Source organism: Pundamilia nyererei, unplaced genomic scaffold (genome assembly GCF_000239375.1).
Source record: "Pundamilia nyererei isolate P.nyererei 1_Seehausen unplaced genomic scaffold, PunNye1.0 scaffold00006, whole genome shotgun sequence".
Lineage (NCBI taxonomy): Eukaryota > Metazoa > Chordata > Actinopteri > Cichliformes > Cichlidae > Pundamilia > Pundamilia nyererei.
This window is the reverse complement of record NW_005187407.1, coordinates 4,028,573-4,048,402: the sequence shown is the minus strand read 5'-3', so window position 1 is coordinate 4,048,402 and position 19,830 is coordinate 4,028,573. Positions and strand designations below refer to the sequence as shown.

Genomic DNA, 19,830 nt, shown 5'->3' with positions numbered 1-19,830 from the left:
ATTGTCTTTGTTCAATTATGGAATAAGTATAATTTTGACTTTCTGTTTTTAATTCCGTTTAGTTTGTTAGTTTCTAGAGTTGATTTTCTTACTTGTTTAGTTTTTGTTAGTTTCATTAGTCTTATTAACTCTATTAACTATTATCGTTATATGTCAAAGGCAAGACTTAGGAAAATCTGGTATCAGATTTAAAAAAAAAAAAAAGAAAACTGTAGACTCAGTCTAGGATGGCTATCAATTTATTTTTAACCAAACTAACGTACTAGAGCTAAACACACTACCTCTATATTTGTTTTTGTTTGTTGGTTTTACAAATTCAGAAAATGTTTTTTATGCGAGTGAACTATTTTTAATATCCTGTTTTTAATTTAGTTTTTGTTAACTATAATAACTTCGTTTACCGCTTTTACTGCCGTAGCTCGCGCGGCTCCTCAGGGCTGTTAGCTTGCTGTATCTCGAGTTGTTTGACCGTTTCCATGGCGGCCTCAATTTCCCGTCAATCAACTCTCCCGGCAGCAGCAGCTGTGCCAGCCAGAACCGCTGAGACATGTTCGCCATCGACTTAAAACGCCCGTCTTCTTAAAGTAAGTTAGTTCTGAGTGTTTGTCGCGGTCAGTGTGATGTTTTTTGTTTTCATTTGATAACTCAGAAACATGAACGTTTAACCAGGGAGCTTCAGACAGATTGGCCAGACGCTTTTGTGTTCAATACATCTGATTTGTGGGCTCATTCGCACTATGAAAATATCACTCTGCTTATAGGAAAGGCTCGATTGAGTCTTGGCTGCGGCTGAAAAAAATAGTCCCACAAGTCACAGATGTGACACTTTAATACTCCAGATATTTGTAAGTAACTTTCACAGCTCTTGGACTTGATTTTCAGACGGGGAGATCCGGGGATTTATCGTCAACTCAAGTCAGTTTGGCTTGCTAAGTGGTCTTGGTTTCCTGGACAACTGGGTAACATACCCCCCGCCCCCCATCACCTTACTGCCACACACTCCTTATAACTTTCCTGTTAGCCCTGACTGCTAAGGGGGTGTAGTCTCCTATATTGTCTCTCAATGCCTGCACTTTTGTCTTCACGTACAGGACATGGCTGAGAGGAACAATAACGGAGCAGACAGACATGCAGAACATCCCCAGAAACTTCTTTACACTGGTCTGAAGGTTTAAAAGCATTATTATGTATTCCTCACTCTTATGTGTGCAGCCATTCATATACCCCCTTTTCTCTGCCCTCATAGATCTTAACGACAATAGCAGTGTGTTTGGATTTGACCACTGCGATCGCCTCCTGGATGCAATGGATGCTCAGCTTGAGCAATTGCAGGTTTGTGACTCTGTGATTGTCACTTTTCTCTGTATGTTTGTCTCTGTGCACATGTAGGCAAATTTAAAATGATAATAAAAATGATAATAACGCAAGTATGATTAATTTATCCAGGTCCTGCCCCGGAAATGTGAGCTTAATTGCAGCAGTGCAGGTAATTTATATCACAATAACAGCTCTATACTAGATTTATAAGTTTGTGTTTTCCATGTATTATGTAATCTCTTTTTTTTTTCTGTGTGTGGTATTTTTCTAGCTCCTCTTGGTTGGAGTCAGTCTCTGGGCAAAGATATGGGCCTGGAAAGTGAACAAAATGGTACCCCCATGTCTGGTCTAGATTTGATGAGCGCCCCAGCAGTGCAGCAAAGATATGGTAATATTTTAATATTAGGGCTATTCACGGGAAAAGTTTTAAATTAACAATGTTTTTAACTGAAAAGGCCTTATTTATAGTCTGAGGTAAATATCTTACAACAGTGAAAATGATTAGTACTAGTGGTGACATAATTTTTCTTTCAGCACAAGTGAAAGAAATGCAACCCTGATTTCCAAAAAAGTTGTAACTAAGTTTAAAATTGAAATATACAACAACCCAACTTTCTTGGAAATTATGTTGCTAAATGTATACATGCTTAATATGAAGCTGCTTAATATGAGAGTTGGTCAGGCCCCTGTGTTGTCTTCATAGGTGGCCTATAATTAAATGATATATATGTAAAGTATTGTGCAAAAAATCTAAATCCAACACTCATTTCTTTAGATTATACTTCCAGACTTTCTTGGAATTGTTTTAAAATGGTCTTGGGCAATAGTTCTTTATATCTTCTGCCTTAAATACTGTATGTATGTTTTCAGTAAATCACTGAAGCAAAATATGAAGAAATTAGAGGTGGCTTAACACTCTTGCACAGGACTGTGTGGTCTATGTTGATCACCATAATGTTAATAGAGTGGACTTTTCCTTACACCACTTCTCCTCTGCTCTACCTCAGAAAACACTGAGGGCTGCTCGAAAGATCCTGTAACTGGTGACAAAACTGAAAAGAGGTTAGACAGGAGGGACAAAGAGGAAATCGAGTCTTGTAGAGAGCAGGTCATCTGGAGGCTGGAGAGGCTACTTGGAGGCACCTGCAAGGAAGGAGGGCTGGCTGAAGAAATTGGCCCTCCTTCAGACAGTATCTGCACCGAGGACTTTGCTACACGCTTCAGAGAGGAGATGGTAGAACTGACTTTTATAGATGTCAGTATGCAAATGTCGGATAAAGCAGAAGTGACTGAGAGTACAAACATCTCTGACAGCGGCGCTTACCAAAGTAAACAACATGAACGACATGTTTATGATGTTGAAAGAAGAGGTTCAGAAACGACTGGGGAAAGCAGCGATGACACACTCACTCCTCAGCATTCCCTGACAAACCAACCACGTCCAAACAAGAAGAGCTGTGTTTCTCATAGCGCTGGAGCAAATATATCACATGCTGGTGTGAAAGCAGGAGCTTCAGAGACATGCAGATTACCACAGCCTGAGGATGACAGCAGTGGTACAAGTCTGTATCTATAGAATCTTTGAAAGATAAGCTTTCAGGCATGTTTTAACTTTGCTTAGTCAAAGGGGTGAGGATTGAGAGAAAAATGATCCATCTGTTCTTTGGCCATATGTCTGTCCATCTGTGTGTTCGACATGTGATCGAAGGCACGTTCTCTACAGATATTTGACTGTATGAAAATCATTTTGGCAAAACAAAAATGGTGCCTGAATACCATTATAGGTTGAGGAGTGTTATTACTTCTCGTCTAAAGTAGTAAGTCAAAAAATGGGCTCACATCTATGAATGGTTATAATTCATACCCAAAGCATTAAATATATCACATGCTCTCCCTCCACTCAAATACCAGAACTCTGGATTTGAGCTTTTGGACTTGAGGCCAAACTTTCAACTCAGCATGCACATAACCTAATGCAGTGGTTCCTAAAACGGGGGCAGGGAACTCAATGGCTTCAGGGAGTCACTGCATGAAGTCATGTGCGACCATGGAGAATAATGTTGAATGGATTTAAAGTTGCGTGAATGAATGAACATAAGTGCTAGTAGAGGCCTCTGATGTTAGCTTGGCTGGATTGCTAACTTTTCAAATAGAAGTATGAATGAAAACGTTTTATAACCATTGATAGATGTAATACAGGACACCTTTACGCCTTACGTGTACTGTCAGCTGTAGTTTTTTTTTTTTTTTTTATATATATAAGTCTGTTTTCTTCCCTTTTCATTTCAGGCTTCCACAGCACAGAGTTTTTAAAAGACCCTGAAAATGTCAACAGCAGCTGTTCTCCTAAGACCAGGTGCTTGGCAGGTACCACACACGTTACACTGTATTACACTTGCATTTACAAGCACAGCCTACCACTGATGCTTTTGGGATTCTGTTTATTTGAAATAGTGATTGTGGGCTGCTTGGTTCTTTTCCAGGAGTACCTGTGCTGAGCTTTGACACGGTGTCCATTGACAGCGACCTTGATACAGTCTGCACGGAGCAAGTCAGGCAGCACATTCACAAGTGGCCCGGTAAGAAACAGAAGATATGGAAGTGAACTAGTTTATAAATATGTTTAGACACAAAATATCAGAGTTTGAAAAGTGAAACTGAAAAATTTAAAGGGTAATGAATGATAATTACAAAATCTTTAAATATGAAGGATAATATCTACAAAAAGTATCCACTCTTGTTAGGATGGCACTCTCTCATTCGGTCTGTCACAGAAATTAATGGCCAGACTGACATAACAACACAAGAAGAAAGTGAATCTCGGTCTACATCAGGTAAGAGCTGACTACTACTATTTTATTACTATAAAATACACAAAGTAGTAAAGTGTCAAAATAATTTTCTTGTCTTTATTCCCAAAGTACAGAGATCCCCATATGGACCTGTTTGTAACTGTCAACGTAACAGGAGAACAGCATATAGGTAAAATAAATCAAAGTATGAGCTGCATCTGTTAGTGCACACACAATAGCCTCAGGAAACTTCAATATGACAGGTAATGCACTAAGAGGACAAGCTCTGAAAGCTCTTAATACAATAAAGAGAAAATTTTAATAACTTCCAAAATCCAATTAAAATCTGCCTTTAAATATTTGGTTGTGTCTTTCTGCCAATTGTGCTGTAGGATAGTTGGTTGTATGGTGGGGAAGTTTGGGTTTAGAGCTCTACCCATTGGGACAAACACCCAACAGTATCTCTAACACATAAAATTCTGCAAATATATTTTCTATGCACACAGAAAAATGCCAAAAAATGTCCGTCAAGCACACAAAATTTTTAATTACCCTAATATCAGCCCTTAAGCGTAAGAGATGAACCCAGAAGAAGAACCTTTCATGTCAGCTGGTGATGATTCTGAAGTGCTTCCTGTCAAAACCCAGTTCTGCAACAACACTGCTTTCCAAATATCAATCAGAGTAAAACAGTGCAAAGAAATCTATGTAAAACACTGGAAAGAAGAAACTTAAAAGCTACAGTAGACAAGAATGTCATCTGACCTTAAACATAGATTAAGAATTAGCAGAATAGGAAGGAACACTTACTTTAACAAATTAAGTTCTATAATTCCAGATGTCAGTCACCTAAACTTAATCTCAAAATTAAAAATACTCCTAGGGCAAGTTCTCCTTGTTTTTTAAATACTTTTTCAGATTTGTGTATTCTTCGGCTCTCATGTGTATTCAGACCTGCGAGTTATTTTAGTGACACAGATGAAGAAATGAGCTGCTGGAGCAGCAAGTCCAGGCCTGAGAGGACACTGGACAAGATGCAGTCTGAATGGGTCAAGGTGATTGGCCGACTCTCTGACCTCCGACAAGTAAGACTAAACCTCCGGGGGAAATTTATTCTATTCTGTGTCGGTTGTATAAATTCACTTGCATGCATATGTATGAGATGGTGCTTAGCTTGTTTGTGTGTGGTTTAGAAATGTGAGGAAGAGGAGGAGACGCTGTGGTTGAAGAGGGCTCAGATAAAAGATGTTGAGGTCTGCCTCTCTGAACTTAGACAACAAAGGAAGGTAAAGTCCAGCATTTTCAAATGTTTTTCAGGAGAATGTTTGCTGAAGACTCACTAACGTGTACAAGTAACGGTTCGTGCTGCAGCATGCCTTGCAGGAGTTAGAGCGACTGACTACAGAGACGGCACAGATGGAGGAGGAGAAGAGGACTTTGCAGTCTGTTCAGAGAGACAGCAGAGCAGAGAGGAAGTCTGTTGGGTATAAAATCTCCTCCTACTAACTGTCTCATTCAGAGCCATGTGCATTAACACGGCCAACATCAACATAATATTTGTCTGCTTAAAGGAGTTTTCTTTATTGATAAAACATCATTTTGCTGCAGCCATGGTAGCTGGCAGCTACAGAAGATGCTGAGGCAGAAAGAATCATGTCTTCTCCAGCACAGAGACACCCAGGAAGATTTTACAGTTCAGCGTCTGTGTAAACAGACTCCAAAGGATGGATCCTGCTTCAAAGCAGTAAAAAAACAAACCTAATCCTGTAGTTAGTGGTTCAGTCCTTGGTTTAATTTTGTTCTTATGTCATCACTTTCTCTTTTTATTGTTCAATAAACAGAACAATGTCATAATGTCGGTGCTGGAGCAGGAAGAAATGGAAAGACAACTGGATAATGCCAAAACAGAACTGTTTGCTGAGCAGCGACGTGCCAGAGAAAAGCTGGAGTCCATGCAAGAGGTATCATAGCCTGTTTATAGACTATGTAGTAACTCCAAAAATACAAAGTTATAACTAAAAATATTTTTTGGTTTAATGGGACTCATTTTTTATACATGTAAACATGAAATTACATTAAATTGTGCTTTTCTTTTTATAGTCTGCATTCACTTTACGAACAGAAATATTTATGATCTTCAACAATCCAAATGGAGAATCTAAACTTTAATCATACAGTTGTGGATTTTTCATTTTACAATTTTATTTTGGGCTTCTTTATCATTGGGATCTCAATTTCAGTGAGGGTGCTGAATGAAATTTAACAGACAGAATCCATTTTTGTTTGAGTAAAGGCAGATTTAGTGTCTGTTTTAAAATGTCTCTGAATATATTTTCCTTTTGGAGCAGAAATTGGAAGAGACTTGTGAAGAGCTCCAAAGGGCCACAGAAGCAGAGACGTCACTGAGAAACAGATGTGCTTGTTTGGAAGAAAAACAGATGCAGAAAAAGGGGCAGATTGAGGTAGCTTTTTTTTTTTACATAAATATACTGTGTGTGTGCGTGCGTGCGTGCGTGCGTGCGCGCGCGTGTGTGTGTGTTACTGTTGCTGTCTCTTTTCCTGTTAGGCACTGGAGGCTCGAGTGAGTGGGCTGCAGGGTGAGGTGGGAGAACATAAGATCAGGGTGGTAACTCTGGAGAAAATGTTGGCCCACAAAGAGCTGCAGCTCCTAGATTTCCAGGAGCAATGCAGTGCCTTACAAGCAGAACGAGATGGACTGAAGGTGGAGCAACAGCACTTGAGAATGCAGCACCACAAAACCCTGAAGGAAGTTGAAGAGCACGCCCACAGTATAATGGTAAGTGCTACAAATCCTTTTTTCTTGTTCTATAAGTAATTTTACTAATATGTTTATATTATTAACAGCAAGCCCAAAAGGTTTATTGTGACAGGTTACTGATTTCTCCTCAGTTCATATTCAGGCTAAAAAGAAAAAAGTATTCCTTTGAAAGTACAGACTAGAGAACTGTTTGGTGAGGGGTTGTATCTCAGGTATTCTGTAGTGTCATAAATGCATACATTTTATGTTGGGTGGCGTGCCATCATTAACGTTATTGCACTACATATTATACTACTAGTAAAATACTTTGTAAGGTTACTTCTAAGAGGTCGTCCTCTCTTAATTTTGTAGCTAAAAGAAGAAGAAGAATTAATTAAGCTACAGAAATCTCTGCAACAGCAGAAGGAAGAGGTAAAGAAACATGAAGAGGAGTTGCATGTAGAAGCATCGGAAAAGGTACACTGATAATCCTTTGACTAACATATGCAACCTTTCTAACATAATTGGATGGTATGAACAGAATGCTCTCTTTTCCCATTTAGGTGTACAAAGCAGTGAAGGAGGAGAGGAGGAAGTGGGAGGCAGAAAAAATGGAAGCTCTGGAGGTGCAGCGTGGGATACTGGAAGAGCAGAATGAAAAGCTCCTGGAAAGTTTGAGGAGCGAAATGCAGAAAGAGAAGAGTAAAGCATTAGCTCTTCAACATCAGGTCATGGAACTAAAAACAGTAAGGGATCTTCCACTTAGATAAATCTAAATACATTTTCTTTCCATGTTTGTATGATTTTTCTTTTATCTCTAAGAAACTGCAGGAGCTGGAAAAGGAAAACTGTACACAGTTGGCTGCAATTTGCAAGTCACTGAAAGAGGAGCACCAGGCGGAGCTACAGATGGCGCAGGTGCAGTGAAACCACAGAAAGCAGTCATGTTCAAACTCTAGATGTGATGTGACATCTTAGAAAAGTTGACCTGGTGTGCTCTGTAATCATGGCAGAGTCATAGGACAGTTCTGCAGCTCGAGAAGGATGTCCAGCTGGCAGTTAAAGAGGCAGACAGGCTCCGGGTGATGCTAGAAGAAAGGGAGAGCAGCCATAACCAAATCACATCTGAGATGGAGCAGCAACACCAACACTGGACCGAGCAGCTAGCAGCAGAGTGCCAGCATCTCAGCCTGTTAGTGGAGCAAAGTCAAGCCAAACAAAGTGCTGGAAAACTACCTCCCAGGTATAATTTTATGCCCAGTCTTCACAGCTTGTTTGTAAATGGCTTGTAATGCACATATCTTTGTCATTTGCAGTTTCACAGTAGCCGAGGCTTTTATGAACCTAAAAACACTACGAGAGCAGCTGAAGGCTTTTATTAGCCAACTGCACCAAAAGCTAGACTCACGGAAACAAACCAACGAGCAGCTGAGAAAAGAAAAGGTACCATTTGAACTTTACAGCACGCTAAATGTTCATATGGACATATTCAGTAAAAATCTCCCATTTTTCAGGAGCAAGAACTGAGCATCCAGAGGCAACAGCTGAGGCTGGAGAGAGATCAAGCTTTGAATTTTTTAAAGGAACGACTCATTCAGGTCTGAACCCACACGCTTAGACAAAACACACACGCATAGCATTAGAGGAAATTTAACTCCCTGTGACATTTTTGCAGGAACACATTGAGGAGTTGAGCAGCTTAAAATGGGTTCACATGAGTGATGGAGGAGTTCAAGGCGGAGGAGGAGTGGCAGCATGTCTCCGCAAGCAGTTGAAGGCCAAAGACTCTGAGCTCAGGCAGGTTCAGAGGAGCATGGCTGAGTGGAAGGGACAGACCGCAGCTCGCCTGGCACTCAAGTTTGAAGAAGAGTTGACGGCTGAACTGGAACGGTAACGTGCTCAAAACAAAAATGGCATCCTCCAAACTAAACCCAGAATGCAGCCAGGTCATATTTTTCTTTTTGTGTTGCAATAATTTCCCAAAGCTGCTGATCTTGAATCAAACAATACTGTGACATGTATACAGTTTTTGTGCTAACTTTTGTCATCCCACAGGTGCCAGGCAAAGTTGTTAAGGGGCAGGTAATTTTGTGTCTTGGTAAATCGATGTTATACTAACCAGCTGTACAAGAGCATGATCTCACCTCAACTCAATGTGATGCGATGCTTAGACCATAGATCTAACATTATACATATACAGCAGATGTTCATGCAGTTATGTTATTTACCCAACAACCAACCAAATTCAGGTTTGCTTTTTCTAGGAAGGCACCAAGACCACAAGATGTTAGGCAGAGGGAGCCTGAAAGACCTGAGGAAGAAATGGTAAATGGTTTGCGCTTCCTGTGTGAAACCCAAAACGTTTGTGTCCTTACTCATTGTTTATGCTATTAAGAAAAATCCTGGTATCATTTTTCTTTTAAGGAATACCAGAAATCTCTCAGCTCTCCCTCCCTCCAAGCTCTGAACTCCCATCACAGCTCCTCAGACATGGCTTCCTTTAAGCTTATACGTTACCTCCATAGCAAAGTGAAGCAGCTCCGTGCTGAAAATCAGGCCTACGGGTGGAGCTCACCTCCTCCCGATTTATCAGGATCCTATCTTGAAACGGTGAGTAAATTCTTCAGTATCTGGTTATTGTGAAGTGACTTTTAATGTTTCCACTTGATGAAGTTTACAGTAGTTATAAATTTCAATACTCCAAGTACTACTTGTAATTTAAAGTCAAGTATTTTTGTGAAGGTTTTGTAATATTTTTTTCTTAATTATCTAACCCACAAAATTATGTCTTCATTCATATTTAGTCTGACCAAAAAAATGCACAATGAAAAAATACAAAGCTTTACAGCAGTTTAAGGCTATTGATGGTGGTTCTCTGCACTCGCATTTCCACAGATTATAAAATAAACTGATAAAACATTAATTCAATTCAATTTTATTTATATAGCGCCAAATCACAACAAAAGTCGCCTCAAGGCGCTTCATAGATACAGAGAAAAACCCAACAATCATATGACCCCCTATGAGCAAGCACTTTGGTGACAGTGGGAAGGAAAAACTCAGTTTTAACAGGAAGAAACCTCCGGCAGAACCAGGCTCAGGGAGGGGCGGGGCCATCTGCTGCGACCAGTTGGGGTGAGAGAAGGAAGACAGGATAAAAGACATGCTGTGGAAGAGAGACAGAGGTTAATAACAGATATGATTCAATGCAGAGAGGTCTATTAATACATAGTGAGTGAGAAAGGTGACTGGAAAGGAAAAACTCAATGCATCATGGGAATCCCCCGGCAGCCTATGTCTATTGCAGCATAACTAAGGGAGGATTCAGGGTCACATGGTCCAGCCCTAACTATATGCTTTAGCAAAAAGGAAAGTTTTAAGCCTAATCTTAAAAGTAGAGATAGTGTCTGTCTCCTGAATCCAAACTGGAAGCTGGTTCCACAGAAGAGGGGCCTGAAAACTGAAGGCTCTGCCTCCCATTCTACTTTTAACACAAATAGCATGTTTCTTTAGAAGAATCTCAGACTAGTATCAGTCATGCATACAGCCATGCTACCCATGTCTGATGGGAATATTAAAAGCACTAATTGTTTTCCAAATATTGATATTAACTGCTATTATTGTTTCATTCACAGATCCCTCAGAGTACAGACACAGATGGGAGTTAAAGCAACACAAAACCTTACACTGTGTGAGCGACTGCACACCAGTAATAGAATGCTCTTCAAATCAGCCTTATTTAAAGTTGTCCCATGGCAACAAATATAAATCATTCACTGTTCTAAGATAGGAGGTTAACAAGCAGGTCACAGTGACATATGGAACAACTGGAGATGTGGTCATCACATTCCTCTGTGCTAAGGCAGTAAGGTTTTTATAGCTTGCAGTGAGCTGTAAACGACAGGAGCTGACATTTCTCTGAAGACTAACGATCATGTGAGTTACCGTACATTAAATAACCTCATAAAGCTGGCAGGGCTTTAACAAAGTCCTTAGAAAATGCTTAAAAATACATTTACAGTTTCTGCAAGGCTGAAGCAAAATGTAACGTATTAAAGGCTTTTGAACCTGTCTACTTGTACTCGCTGTCCATTAATCTGAAGGGTTCAAAAATATGGCTGAATTTGGAAAGGGTGTGAAGTATGATGATCACTATTGTAAGAGTCAAACCAAATACAAACAACTATCTAAATATTTGGGTAGAGCTCCATTTACAGTATGCATGCATGGTAAATGAATTGGTACTTACAGTATTATAGCGCATTTTACTATAAGCCATGTTCACACACACAAACTTGCCTGATTCAAGCACTTTCATCCAATGAAAACTGGGCAGAATATACACATGAAAACTGTACATTTATTAAAAAACAAATATAAAGTTTATAGCACCCAATGGCTAGCTGAAGTTCTGGTCATGTGCATATGAAAATACAGTCAAACCATAAAAATCTGCATTTCCATGACTTTATAAATTCCTCCAAGCTCCCCTAATGGCATACTTGCTAAGCAATAGAGATGATCTCTCCGCCAGAAGTATTACTACAAGCAGGAAGGCATGCCACAAGCAAATGTGATGCTCCACGCTGATGTTTAAGAAATATAATCATATTTACAACACATCAGCGTAGTGCTGGCCAGGCTTTGGCAACGTAAAAGTCGTTTCACTTCTTACGGGAAACATCAATACTGCGAAGTATTATGTAAGGCTACTTGCTGACAGACCTTGGAGATTATGTCAGTTATTATGTTACAAGATCAAATGGGATTAAAGTCAGAAAACATAAATTACTGCCAAGAAAATGATGCGCTTCACAAACTGTTCAAAACTTCACAATATCCTTATAAAGACAAACTGACCAGCCTGAAGTTGTTCCACATCTTTTTAAATCTTTTTACTTTGCTACGAGTCTCCAGTCTTTCACTTTGGCATCACTTTGTGGAGAAACACTATTACATTTCCATCTCCTCCTCTCCAGAGTTGTGGGCCACAGAGAAACTGTACAGAGGAGAGTGTGTGTCTGCTGGTGGACTTGAGGTGTTAAGGGGACTGGGAGATGGACATGGAGTTGGAGTCTGCCGACACACAGTCTGTTGTTTGCGCTGTTTTTGTAATGAGTCCTTAAGTCTCTGACTGAAGGGATCTTCTGGTGGCCGCCATAGCACCAGCTCCATACAGGAACGGCTCCTAAAGTGTGAGAAAGACGAAGGTGACACAAATATTAGCATCCCTAAAGAAGTGCAACTGCGCAGACTTCTTAATCAAGAAACTCTTGCCAGTTGAAAACAATATTTGGAGTCCGTCTCACATCATTACTCATATTTTTGTTTTTTTCCTTATGTTGTAAATTTGCCTGTACAGTCTATTTCTTGCTTTTTATATTCTTAACTTTTGTGTGAATCTGCATGCTCCATCTGCCTGTCGCTTTGCTGCTAGAACACCTGAATTTCCCCAATGAGGGACAATAAAGGATATATCCATTTCTATTTATTACTTAAAAATCACCATTAAATGTTCCAATAACAAAATAAACATACACAGACTGGGCTACTGTGTGGGGGAGGATGTCACTGATGCCCTGCCGCAGGCCCTTCTTCAAACTGTCAGACATCACCAGCACCGGGCGTCTCGGAGCTGGCTCTACATCCAGATCTTCATCCTCATCGTCCTCCAGTGTTATTCTGTGATACATCAATAGTACATTGTGGGTTGTCACTCTTTCTTGTGATGTAACCCCCAAACTCTTCACCAACACTGAATGCCAGATTTAAGAAAAACCCCACTTTGAATTATATAAATGTAAATGTTATGTATTTACTTTGTTCTTGACAATGTAAATACATACGTGAAAATACAAAACAGTCTGAAGGGTGGTCTGTGGGCCTGACATACATTGTATGCACATTATAAACAGAGACCTGTGCTTACAGAGGTACGTTCAGGATTGACCTCAAATACTCAGACATCAGAACTTTTTACTGGGTTACATCACTATGGTTACTTATTCTACATACCAAAACCTGCTTCGGGGCATGTACAACATACCCAGGATTATGTTTCCATTATCTGGTTTCACTTAACCCATCATTCGCAATCAGGATAATCAAGCATATGAAGCTAAATCTCTAAGCCAACCCAATGTTTCCCCTGCATGTTTACATGAAAGGGCTTGGCAACATCTGACCAATCACAAATATGGGTTGGTGAACTGGCAATAGAATCAACTCGTTTTACAAAGGAAGATACAACTATCATGCAGAGGTTAAAGACACAATACACACCATAATACAGCTGCTGTGAACAAATGACAAGTTGTGTTTTGTTCATTTTTTTTCTCCCAAATGTTATACATTGCATACCTGTCTTCTATCTCCTGAAGTTTTCTCTGTGCGGCCTCGATCTCCATGCAGGAGCTCTCCGTCTCAAGTCGGAACAGGGAAGAAGAGGTCTGCGGCAAAGTGGTGTTATTAGATGTTGTGCAGGACTGTGGAGGCGCAGGACAGGCTTGCTGTGCAGACTGAGAAGAGCAGCTGTTTGCACCAGACCAGTCACACTCTGTGCTAGTGCTCAAATTTGAAGGAGCAACTTCTGCCTCAAACATTAACCTCCTCTTTTTGGCACTGCAACCCCTGATAAAACAATCATATAGTTAAACACTTATGTAGGGCTAAGACAAGCATTACCAAATGCTTTTATTCTTTTCTTTTTTTAATAATTCATCTCTCACTTACTCATCATCTGCTCTCCTCCTGTGCTTCCTGAGGCATCTAGTCTCCCAGTTGCTGTGGAATAGAGGCACAGAAAATGCCTGTCGGGCTCAGAAATAAAAGTATATTTCAAATTAAGCCAAAGCGTGTCTGACAAATGTGGTGAAAACAAACAAACAAACAAACAAATAGTGCACTGTGCATCAGTTACATACCTGTTAGAGACTGTCGCTGTCTGTACATCCTCAATCATACTTGAAGGTCCGAGGTCGAAGTCGGGAAGGCTTGTGGGGCCTGAAAAGGAATACATGGCTGGCAGGCAGCTCAGCTCACTGCTTGGGGGCGCAGGGTGATGCATGCTGGCCCAATCGATGAAATGTTTTTGAAGAGCTACGCGAGTAAGCAGCTATTAACGACTCTGATCTGGAAGATCAGTATTGATACCAGTCAGTTAAGCCGATAAAGGTTTTTTTATTTTTATTTTTTTACAAACTACATGACGCACATGTTATTTGTTTACATCGCGCTAGCTGCCTCCTATTTAGCTAGCTATAACGCTACTGGCGTTAGCATGTTAATGATAAAACTGTGTGTTATTAATAGATGAGAGGTAAACACACGACAGCCTCATCCCTGCACTGAACAGCCACTCTGCACAAGTTAAGCAAAAATATTTGGCGTTAAAGAGCGAGTTGTGCAGCTGCCCTGCCCCATTGCCCTTTTTGTTGTTGACAAATGTGTTTAGTTAGCTCGCCTCCGTTCAGAGCTTATTTATTCTCCTTTAGAGAGTTCCCATTTTCACACAAAAATAGTTTTTACAAGCTAAAGTCGTACTAACCTAATCGCATGATACCCCCGTCGAATAGAAAAAGATCCAAAATTAACTGTCACCGTGCTCTGTGGACTTCTTCTATGATAGGCTGGGTCAAACTGACGTTAGCTCCTTACTCTGAGTCGCGCCAGAACAGTCGTCAAGGTTCTACAAAGTGCGCATGTTACGTTTAGTGGGATTGTGGGAAATGTAGTTCCAGTGGATGTACTACAAACTGTAGTTTCCGAAAAAGAAAAAAAACGACAAAAAAAAAACCGTCGTGGAAATGTAAAAGTGATCTCTAGTGACAATAAGACGGTGTTGGCATTTTATTTTTTAATATTAGAGATTTTTTTCTTAATTTCCGGTCAGCTGACGTTTAAAGGGACCCTCTCGCGTTATGATTGCGAATGACCAGTCATGTGACAGTGAAATACTAGAAGCTGTTGTCCCAGCTCGTCTCGTCACTCGGCTGTGATTTTTCACTTTGGACGATCCGTGGAGGTAACACGCTACTGTTTACAGGATATGTCAAAACAACGCTTTGATTTTATAATCATGTGATACTTATTGTCTGCTGTGATGCTGGCACACAATCCATGTCACTATAAATTAGTTATTTTTATATTTATTTTCTATTACTTGTACATGCATTCTTCAAAGATCCTTGCATTTTTATCACCCGCAGTGACTGTATATCTGTTTTACTTTTACTGTTTTTGTTTTTAACTTTAACTGTTTAGCCGAGTTGATTCATTTTCTGTGTGCCTGATTTTTGTATGTTTTAACCAGCAGGTTATCCAGAATGATAACTTTGGTGATAATCTCAGCACTGATTGGTTTTGCCTCTACCAAACCATGTGGTAAGCAGGCCGACTTTAAAAAGACCTCTTTACAAATTAATTTAAAAAAAAGAAAAGAAAACTTAACTATACTAAACTTCCTAAAGCTGCACTAACTCTGAGGCAACCCAGTTTGCAAATACACTTACTGACTAGTCTGGACATTCACAGATGTTGCAATTGCGTATTTAATGAATGTGAGTGATACATTGTGTTGCTTGTTTACTTAGTTGTGTAGGATTAACAGTGAATGTGGCTCCTCTTTGGCCTTGATCTGCTGAGAGTGTTGAACGCAGTAGTGATGATTCTGTAAATTAGTCCTGCTGATGCAGCAGCTATCGTTTTGCAACACTTTCAAAAGTTCATGTAAATGTCAACAGCAGCAGAGCAGAGATACTTATAGGTTTTGTTTGTGTCAGGTGACTTTTTTTTAAACCTATAAAGTTAAATTCCAGATACAGAAGGCTCCAACACTGAGCTGCTGCTTTCACTCAACAAGAATCTCCTTCGCTCTCTGGAGAGCCAGGAGGGACTTCCTAACCCCAGTGTCCACTTGGCATTACGCCTTTCCAATAACCACAATCTGGCCAAGGAGAGCGAACACCTCAACAGACTAAAAAATGAATTGCACAATGACATTCAAAGGTACACACACACACAACACACATTTATGCACACTTAAACACTTTCTATGAAGTCCTCTTTCTCCCCAATGTTCTCTACTGAGCCTTTTTTCCTCCTCTCAGCTCTCTCTCTAACAGTCAGCCTGTGACTGGTGTGCTGGCGCTCTACAACCTGGCTTTAAAGTCCTCCTGCTATGATCTCAACACGGTCAGCTTCACTGTAAACGAGAGGAGTGAAGCACTGCTGACACACCTGAAGAACCAGATGGAGCTGGAGAAAGAGCACATTGCCTGTAAGGTTTTTGTTTGTTTGTTTGATTTTTAGTTTCTGAAGGGCAATCATTGTCATAAATTTTTTTCAGCAATCCTCTCCTCTTTGATGTGCTACAGTATCTGACCAGAGTTTACCTAATGTAGAGGACGGGGGTCATATTTCATAGTTTGTGAATTTAGCAGGGATAGAGTAACTTTCTGTCTAATTTCATCCAGACTGAAATGCCTCATAATTTCTCAAACATTGCTGTGAAGTTGTGGTTCAGTGTAATTTGGTTTAATTTGCTTCTTCTCTCCTGCATTCAGTCAGCCACCGCCCTTTGACCAACTATTACCAGTACTCCCTGGGTGTGCTCGCTCTCTGTGTGAGCGGCATCAGGGTCAACAACCATGTGACCAACAAGCTCATCAAAGCAGCAGAACATGAGCAGTTCAAACATGGAGAGTCTGAGAGTGTGGGTGGGTGAAACATGCCTTAATGGTGTCTTTAGCTGTTAACATAAAGGTGAAATAATGATGCAGGAGTCACCCTGCTATTACCTACTAACAATCATGGTTTTAGGATAATTTAGTTTACCGCTGATGACACGATGACACATGATGGAGTAAACATATATTCACTGCCGTGTTATATTTCAGATCAAAATCCACTGAGTTTGAAGCTGAGGCCACCTGATGGATATTTAACAGGAAGCTCTACATACAGTTTAGCTTTCAGTTGTTTGTCTATGCCACAGTTTGCTCTGGCAAAGCAGTTACCTCTTGTAGTGCTAGCTTAGCTTTCACTAAACATCTACATTAGTATGCTGTGAAAATGCTAAAAGCTTTTCACTTTGTATTTTAGCTTTGAATACAGCTGTAATGATGCAGTTGTGCTAATATTTTATCCAATTTTTCTCCTCAGATACGTATGCCATGGCTGGAATGGCACTCCAGTGTGTGAAGGACTCTGGTTCTCACATGCAAAACGCTGCTGGGCTGGACACCGCTCTTAGCAAGATCAAGCAGAAGCTTCTAGCCTCCCGCAGGGCTGATGGTCATATTGGTAATGAATTCAGCACAGGCCTTGCAGTTCAAGTAAGGATCCTCTCTCTCTCTCTCTCTCTCTCTCTCTCTCTCTCTCTCTTCAGAGACTTCTACAGAGCAATATCTTTGCAGCTGAAGTGTGTTTATTTGATGTGTTCAAGGCCCTGTTAGCAATGGGCAGTGAGGTTGCAGAGTGTGCCGCCTCAATGGAGGCCATGAGGACAGCTGCTAGAAGCAACGCATACCACAACCCCATGGCCATCTCTCAGACTCTGCCTGCTCTCCAGCAAACATCCTACATGTCAGTTAAAAGCAAGGAGTGCCTCACTGAGGATAGTATGTGCAGCATCATTTCTACCCTCTTTGGCCACTTTAGGTTGTGTCTGTTGCCACTCTAACATTGTTATATGTGTACCTTCCTGCAGACACTCTGGTGCTTGAGCCCTTAGATCCTGTAGTGGTTTCACCAAACCAGGTCAAGGTGAATGTGATGGTGGAAGTGGTGACATCCAGCGGAGCAGCAGCACTTTACTCGGTGCATGTGCCAAAGGGCAGCTCCCTGCTAGAGGCTCTTGAACTGCTCAAGGAGGAAAATGTTGGCTTCACGTGAGTTCATGCAATTGTATTTTACCTTGCGCGTGATTGGCTGCAGTGAGTAGTCTCTGACGATGCTGTGTGGCAGGTTTGAGAAGGAGTCCAGCCTGTGGGGACCTTTCTTAAGTGTGGTGAATGGAGAGCAGGCCAGGCAAAGTGACCGCAGATACTGGCACCTCTCCTCAGATGACACTGCACTCACTGAGGGTGAGTAGACACACACATGCATGCAAACACACTTTAGACTGTGATGCACAAACGAGGATTTCGTTGATCTGCTTTCACTGTGTCTCTCTGTCAGGTGTCCGTGATTTCAAGATCGAGGCGGCTCAAAGGATCACCATCAGAAACACGAGCTACTGATGTTCCAGCCAATCAGTGATTAGATGATCAGCACTTTAATCTTTATGAACTAATGATTACACCTAAATTGTCTCTTGGCATCATATATCAATAAATCCCACAATTACTTAACAGAATGTTTGCATTTTAAGAAGATATGAAGATTGAACAAAAGTGTAATTAAAAGCTATTTCAAAGTTTGTGTTGAATATTTTTACTTTGGAAAACGTTTTTATGATTATAATATAATTACTACGAAATGTCAAATAAAATGACTTTTGTGATTATGCTCTTTTGAAGACTTTTTTTTTAAGGACAATCTATTTGTATGCTTTTTATATTGTTACAAACAGTATAAACCAGTGACAGTTCATCTGAATTTATTTATTTTCTATTTTTTTGGATGGCTTTTCAAAAGTATGTAGTTTGAATAAAAATAAAATGATAAAAATGCAGAATAAAAAAAAATGTAGTGCCTGTTTAGCTTTCACACTGCGTTACTGCGTGCTGACTGCTGAGGTAAATTATTGTCTTACAGGCTAGGTTGTTTGCACTAATAAACAGGTGCCATGAATCTTTGTTAACATGGCTGGAGTAGATGTGTCAGTGCACTAAGGTTGAAAATGGCATCTTTCATATTCATCTGGCAAAAATAATTTATAGGAAAGTTTGTATCTATTTATTAAAGATTGGTTGAGGACCCTTTGCCACATGCATTGGCTGCATATAAACATCATTATATTACAGTTTACGGCCATATGCACATCATATATTGTAGGGTATGGGCCAAATTTACTAAGAAAGCTAGTGGAGTCGTCTGCGTGTGATGGGAAGGTGTGACGCTCACTAATATCCGCTGATTAGAGGCAACGTGCTAATTTTCGAACGCAGAAGCACGTGCTGTCCGTGGCCCTGAAACGTGACAACAACGTGAAAAATCAATGCCATTACGTTGAGTGTTTAATATGTTTAAGGCGTTTTTGCGTAAAGAAATGGTGCTTTGCAACACTATGGGACGGTAAGAATTTCTGACAGGCGTTCAAGAAAATTAAAGAAGTGACTTTTGTTGGTGTTTCAGGTTATCTTTGATTTCCGCAGCAATCAGCATGCTGTTTGTCAGCAAGTGATGTGTTTTGATGGAGTCCATTTAAAAATGCATTATCAGGTTTAGTGAAACACTCTCTCTTTTAATAGCCTATACATGCATCGAGACCTATGTAACCATCTTTGTTTAGTTTGAGTTTAATGCTGGCGCCCTCATACCCTGTGCTGATGAAATCAAACAAGTTTTTCTACAAAGGCACACGAACACAGGATACTTTATTTATTTTATAATTATCTTTAATTTTGATTTTTTTTTTTTTGATTGTTTGTTTGTTTTACTTTATTGTAGACACGCTGAATACAAACTACCGGATTACGCTAACTGGACAGGAAACTTAAACTTAAATCTCGTAAACTGGGAATTTCTTGGCCATTTAGCGAGATTACACCAGTGCAAATCTCTCAGTACATGTAAACAGAAAACTAAGAAAACCTACAATATACATATTTAAAATAAAAACAAACCTCACAAACATGACGAATGTAAGTACCCCCACCGCCCAAAAAAACCCCAAACCCCCCAAAAAACGCTAAGCACCGAGGTTGAAATGCGTATGAAAATTTCACTGTGTGAAAAATAAATAAAGAATAAATAAATAAATAAACACTCGCGTTGTCACATGAGAATGTACATTTATAT

At 40.1% G+C, this 19,830-nt stretch overlaps 4 protein-coding genes across 18 annotated transcripts in view; 3 read left to right on the top strand and 1 right to left on the bottom strand.

The window, feature by feature from the left end:
• Positions 1–413: 413 nt before the first annotated feature.
• Positions 414–11,101, top strand: LOC102207178 (trichohyalin). Of its 8 annotated transcripts, none has more exons than XM_013914514.1 (29): positions 414–584; positions 883–959; positions 1,092–1,161; positions 1,247–1,332; positions 1,447–1,486; positions 1,589–1,705; positions 2,325–2,879; positions 3,607–3,684; positions 3,801–3,896; positions 4,092–4,151; positions 4,239–4,299; positions 5,062–5,194; positions 5,303–5,395; positions 5,481–5,593; positions 5,718–5,853; positions 5,951–6,070; positions 6,458–6,571; positions 6,676–6,906; positions 7,240–7,344; positions 7,431–7,613; positions 7,690–7,785; positions 7,881–8,110; positions 8,184–8,310; positions 8,382–8,465; positions 8,543–8,757; positions 8,923–8,949; positions 9,132–9,192; positions 9,292–9,477; positions 10,503–11,101. In XM_013914514.1, exons 3-29 carry the CDS (start codon positions 1,095–1,097, stop codon positions 10,533–10,535), a joined length of 3,447 nt encoding a protein of 1,148 aa, XP_013769968.1. In that variant the 5' UTR covers positions 414–584; positions 883–959; positions 1,092–1,094; the 3' UTR covers positions 10,536–11,101. The 8 variants fall into 8 exon arrangements, with proteins under 8 accessions (XP_013769968.1, XP_013769962.1, XP_013769957.1 ...); XM_013914508.1 differs by having other exon boundaries at positions 4,062–4,151; positions 5,080–5,194; XM_013914503.1 differs by having other exon boundaries at positions 4,062–4,151; positions 7,699–7,785.
• Positions 11,102–11,207: 106 nt separating this feature from the next.
• ccdc117 (coiled-coil domain containing 117) lies at positions 11,208–14,741 on the bottom strand. Of its 6 annotated transcripts, none has more exons than XM_005722140.1 (6): positions 14,414–14,741; positions 13,791–13,998; positions 13,600–13,650; positions 13,228–13,497; positions 12,406–12,549; positions 11,208–12,055 (listed from the first exon to the last, which is right to left on the bottom strand). In XM_005722140.1, the coding sequence occupies exons 2-6, from the start codon at positions 13,931–13,933 to the stop codon at positions 11,821–11,823; spliced, it is 843 nt and encodes a 280-aa protein (XP_005722197.1). In that variant the 5' UTR covers positions 13,934–13,998; positions 14,414–14,741; the 3' UTR covers positions 11,208–11,820. The 6 variants fall into 6 exon arrangements, with proteins under 6 accessions (XP_005722197.1, XP_005722199.1, XP_005722198.1 ...); XM_005722142.1 differs by having other exon boundaries at positions 13,791–13,869; XM_005722141.1 differs by having other exon boundaries at positions 14,467–14,741.
• Positions 14,742–14,807: 66 nt separating this feature from the next.
• On the top strand, positions 14,808–18,373 carry tcn2 (transcobalamin II). Of its 2 annotated transcripts, none has more exons than XM_005722146.1 (10): positions 14,808–14,890; positions 15,179–15,249; positions 15,684–15,873; positions 15,975–16,144; positions 16,431–16,583; positions 17,029–17,201; positions 17,312–17,486; positions 17,576–17,756; positions 17,833–17,951; positions 18,046–18,373. In XM_005722146.1, exons 2-10 carry the CDS (start codon positions 15,192–15,194, stop codon positions 18,105–18,107), a joined length of 1,281 nt encoding a protein of 426 aa, XP_005722203.1. In that variant the 5' UTR covers positions 14,808–14,890; positions 15,179–15,191; the 3' UTR covers positions 18,108–18,373. The 2 variants fall into 2 exon arrangements, with proteins under 2 accessions (XP_005722203.1, XP_005722204.1); XM_005722147.1 differs by having other exon boundaries at positions 14,811–14,890; positions 15,182–15,249.
• Positions 18,374–19,007: 634 nt separating this feature from the next.
• Positions 19,008–19,830, top strand: part of dguok (deoxyguanosine kinase) — a 4,761-nt gene continuing 3,938 nt past the window's right edge. For both annotated transcript variants that reach the window (XM_005722138.1, XM_013914302.1), the window contains exon 1: positions 19,008–19,104. The gene's annotated coding sequence lies outside the window, so the exon portion shown is untranslated. The remainder of the gene's footprint in view (positions 19,105–19,830) is intronic.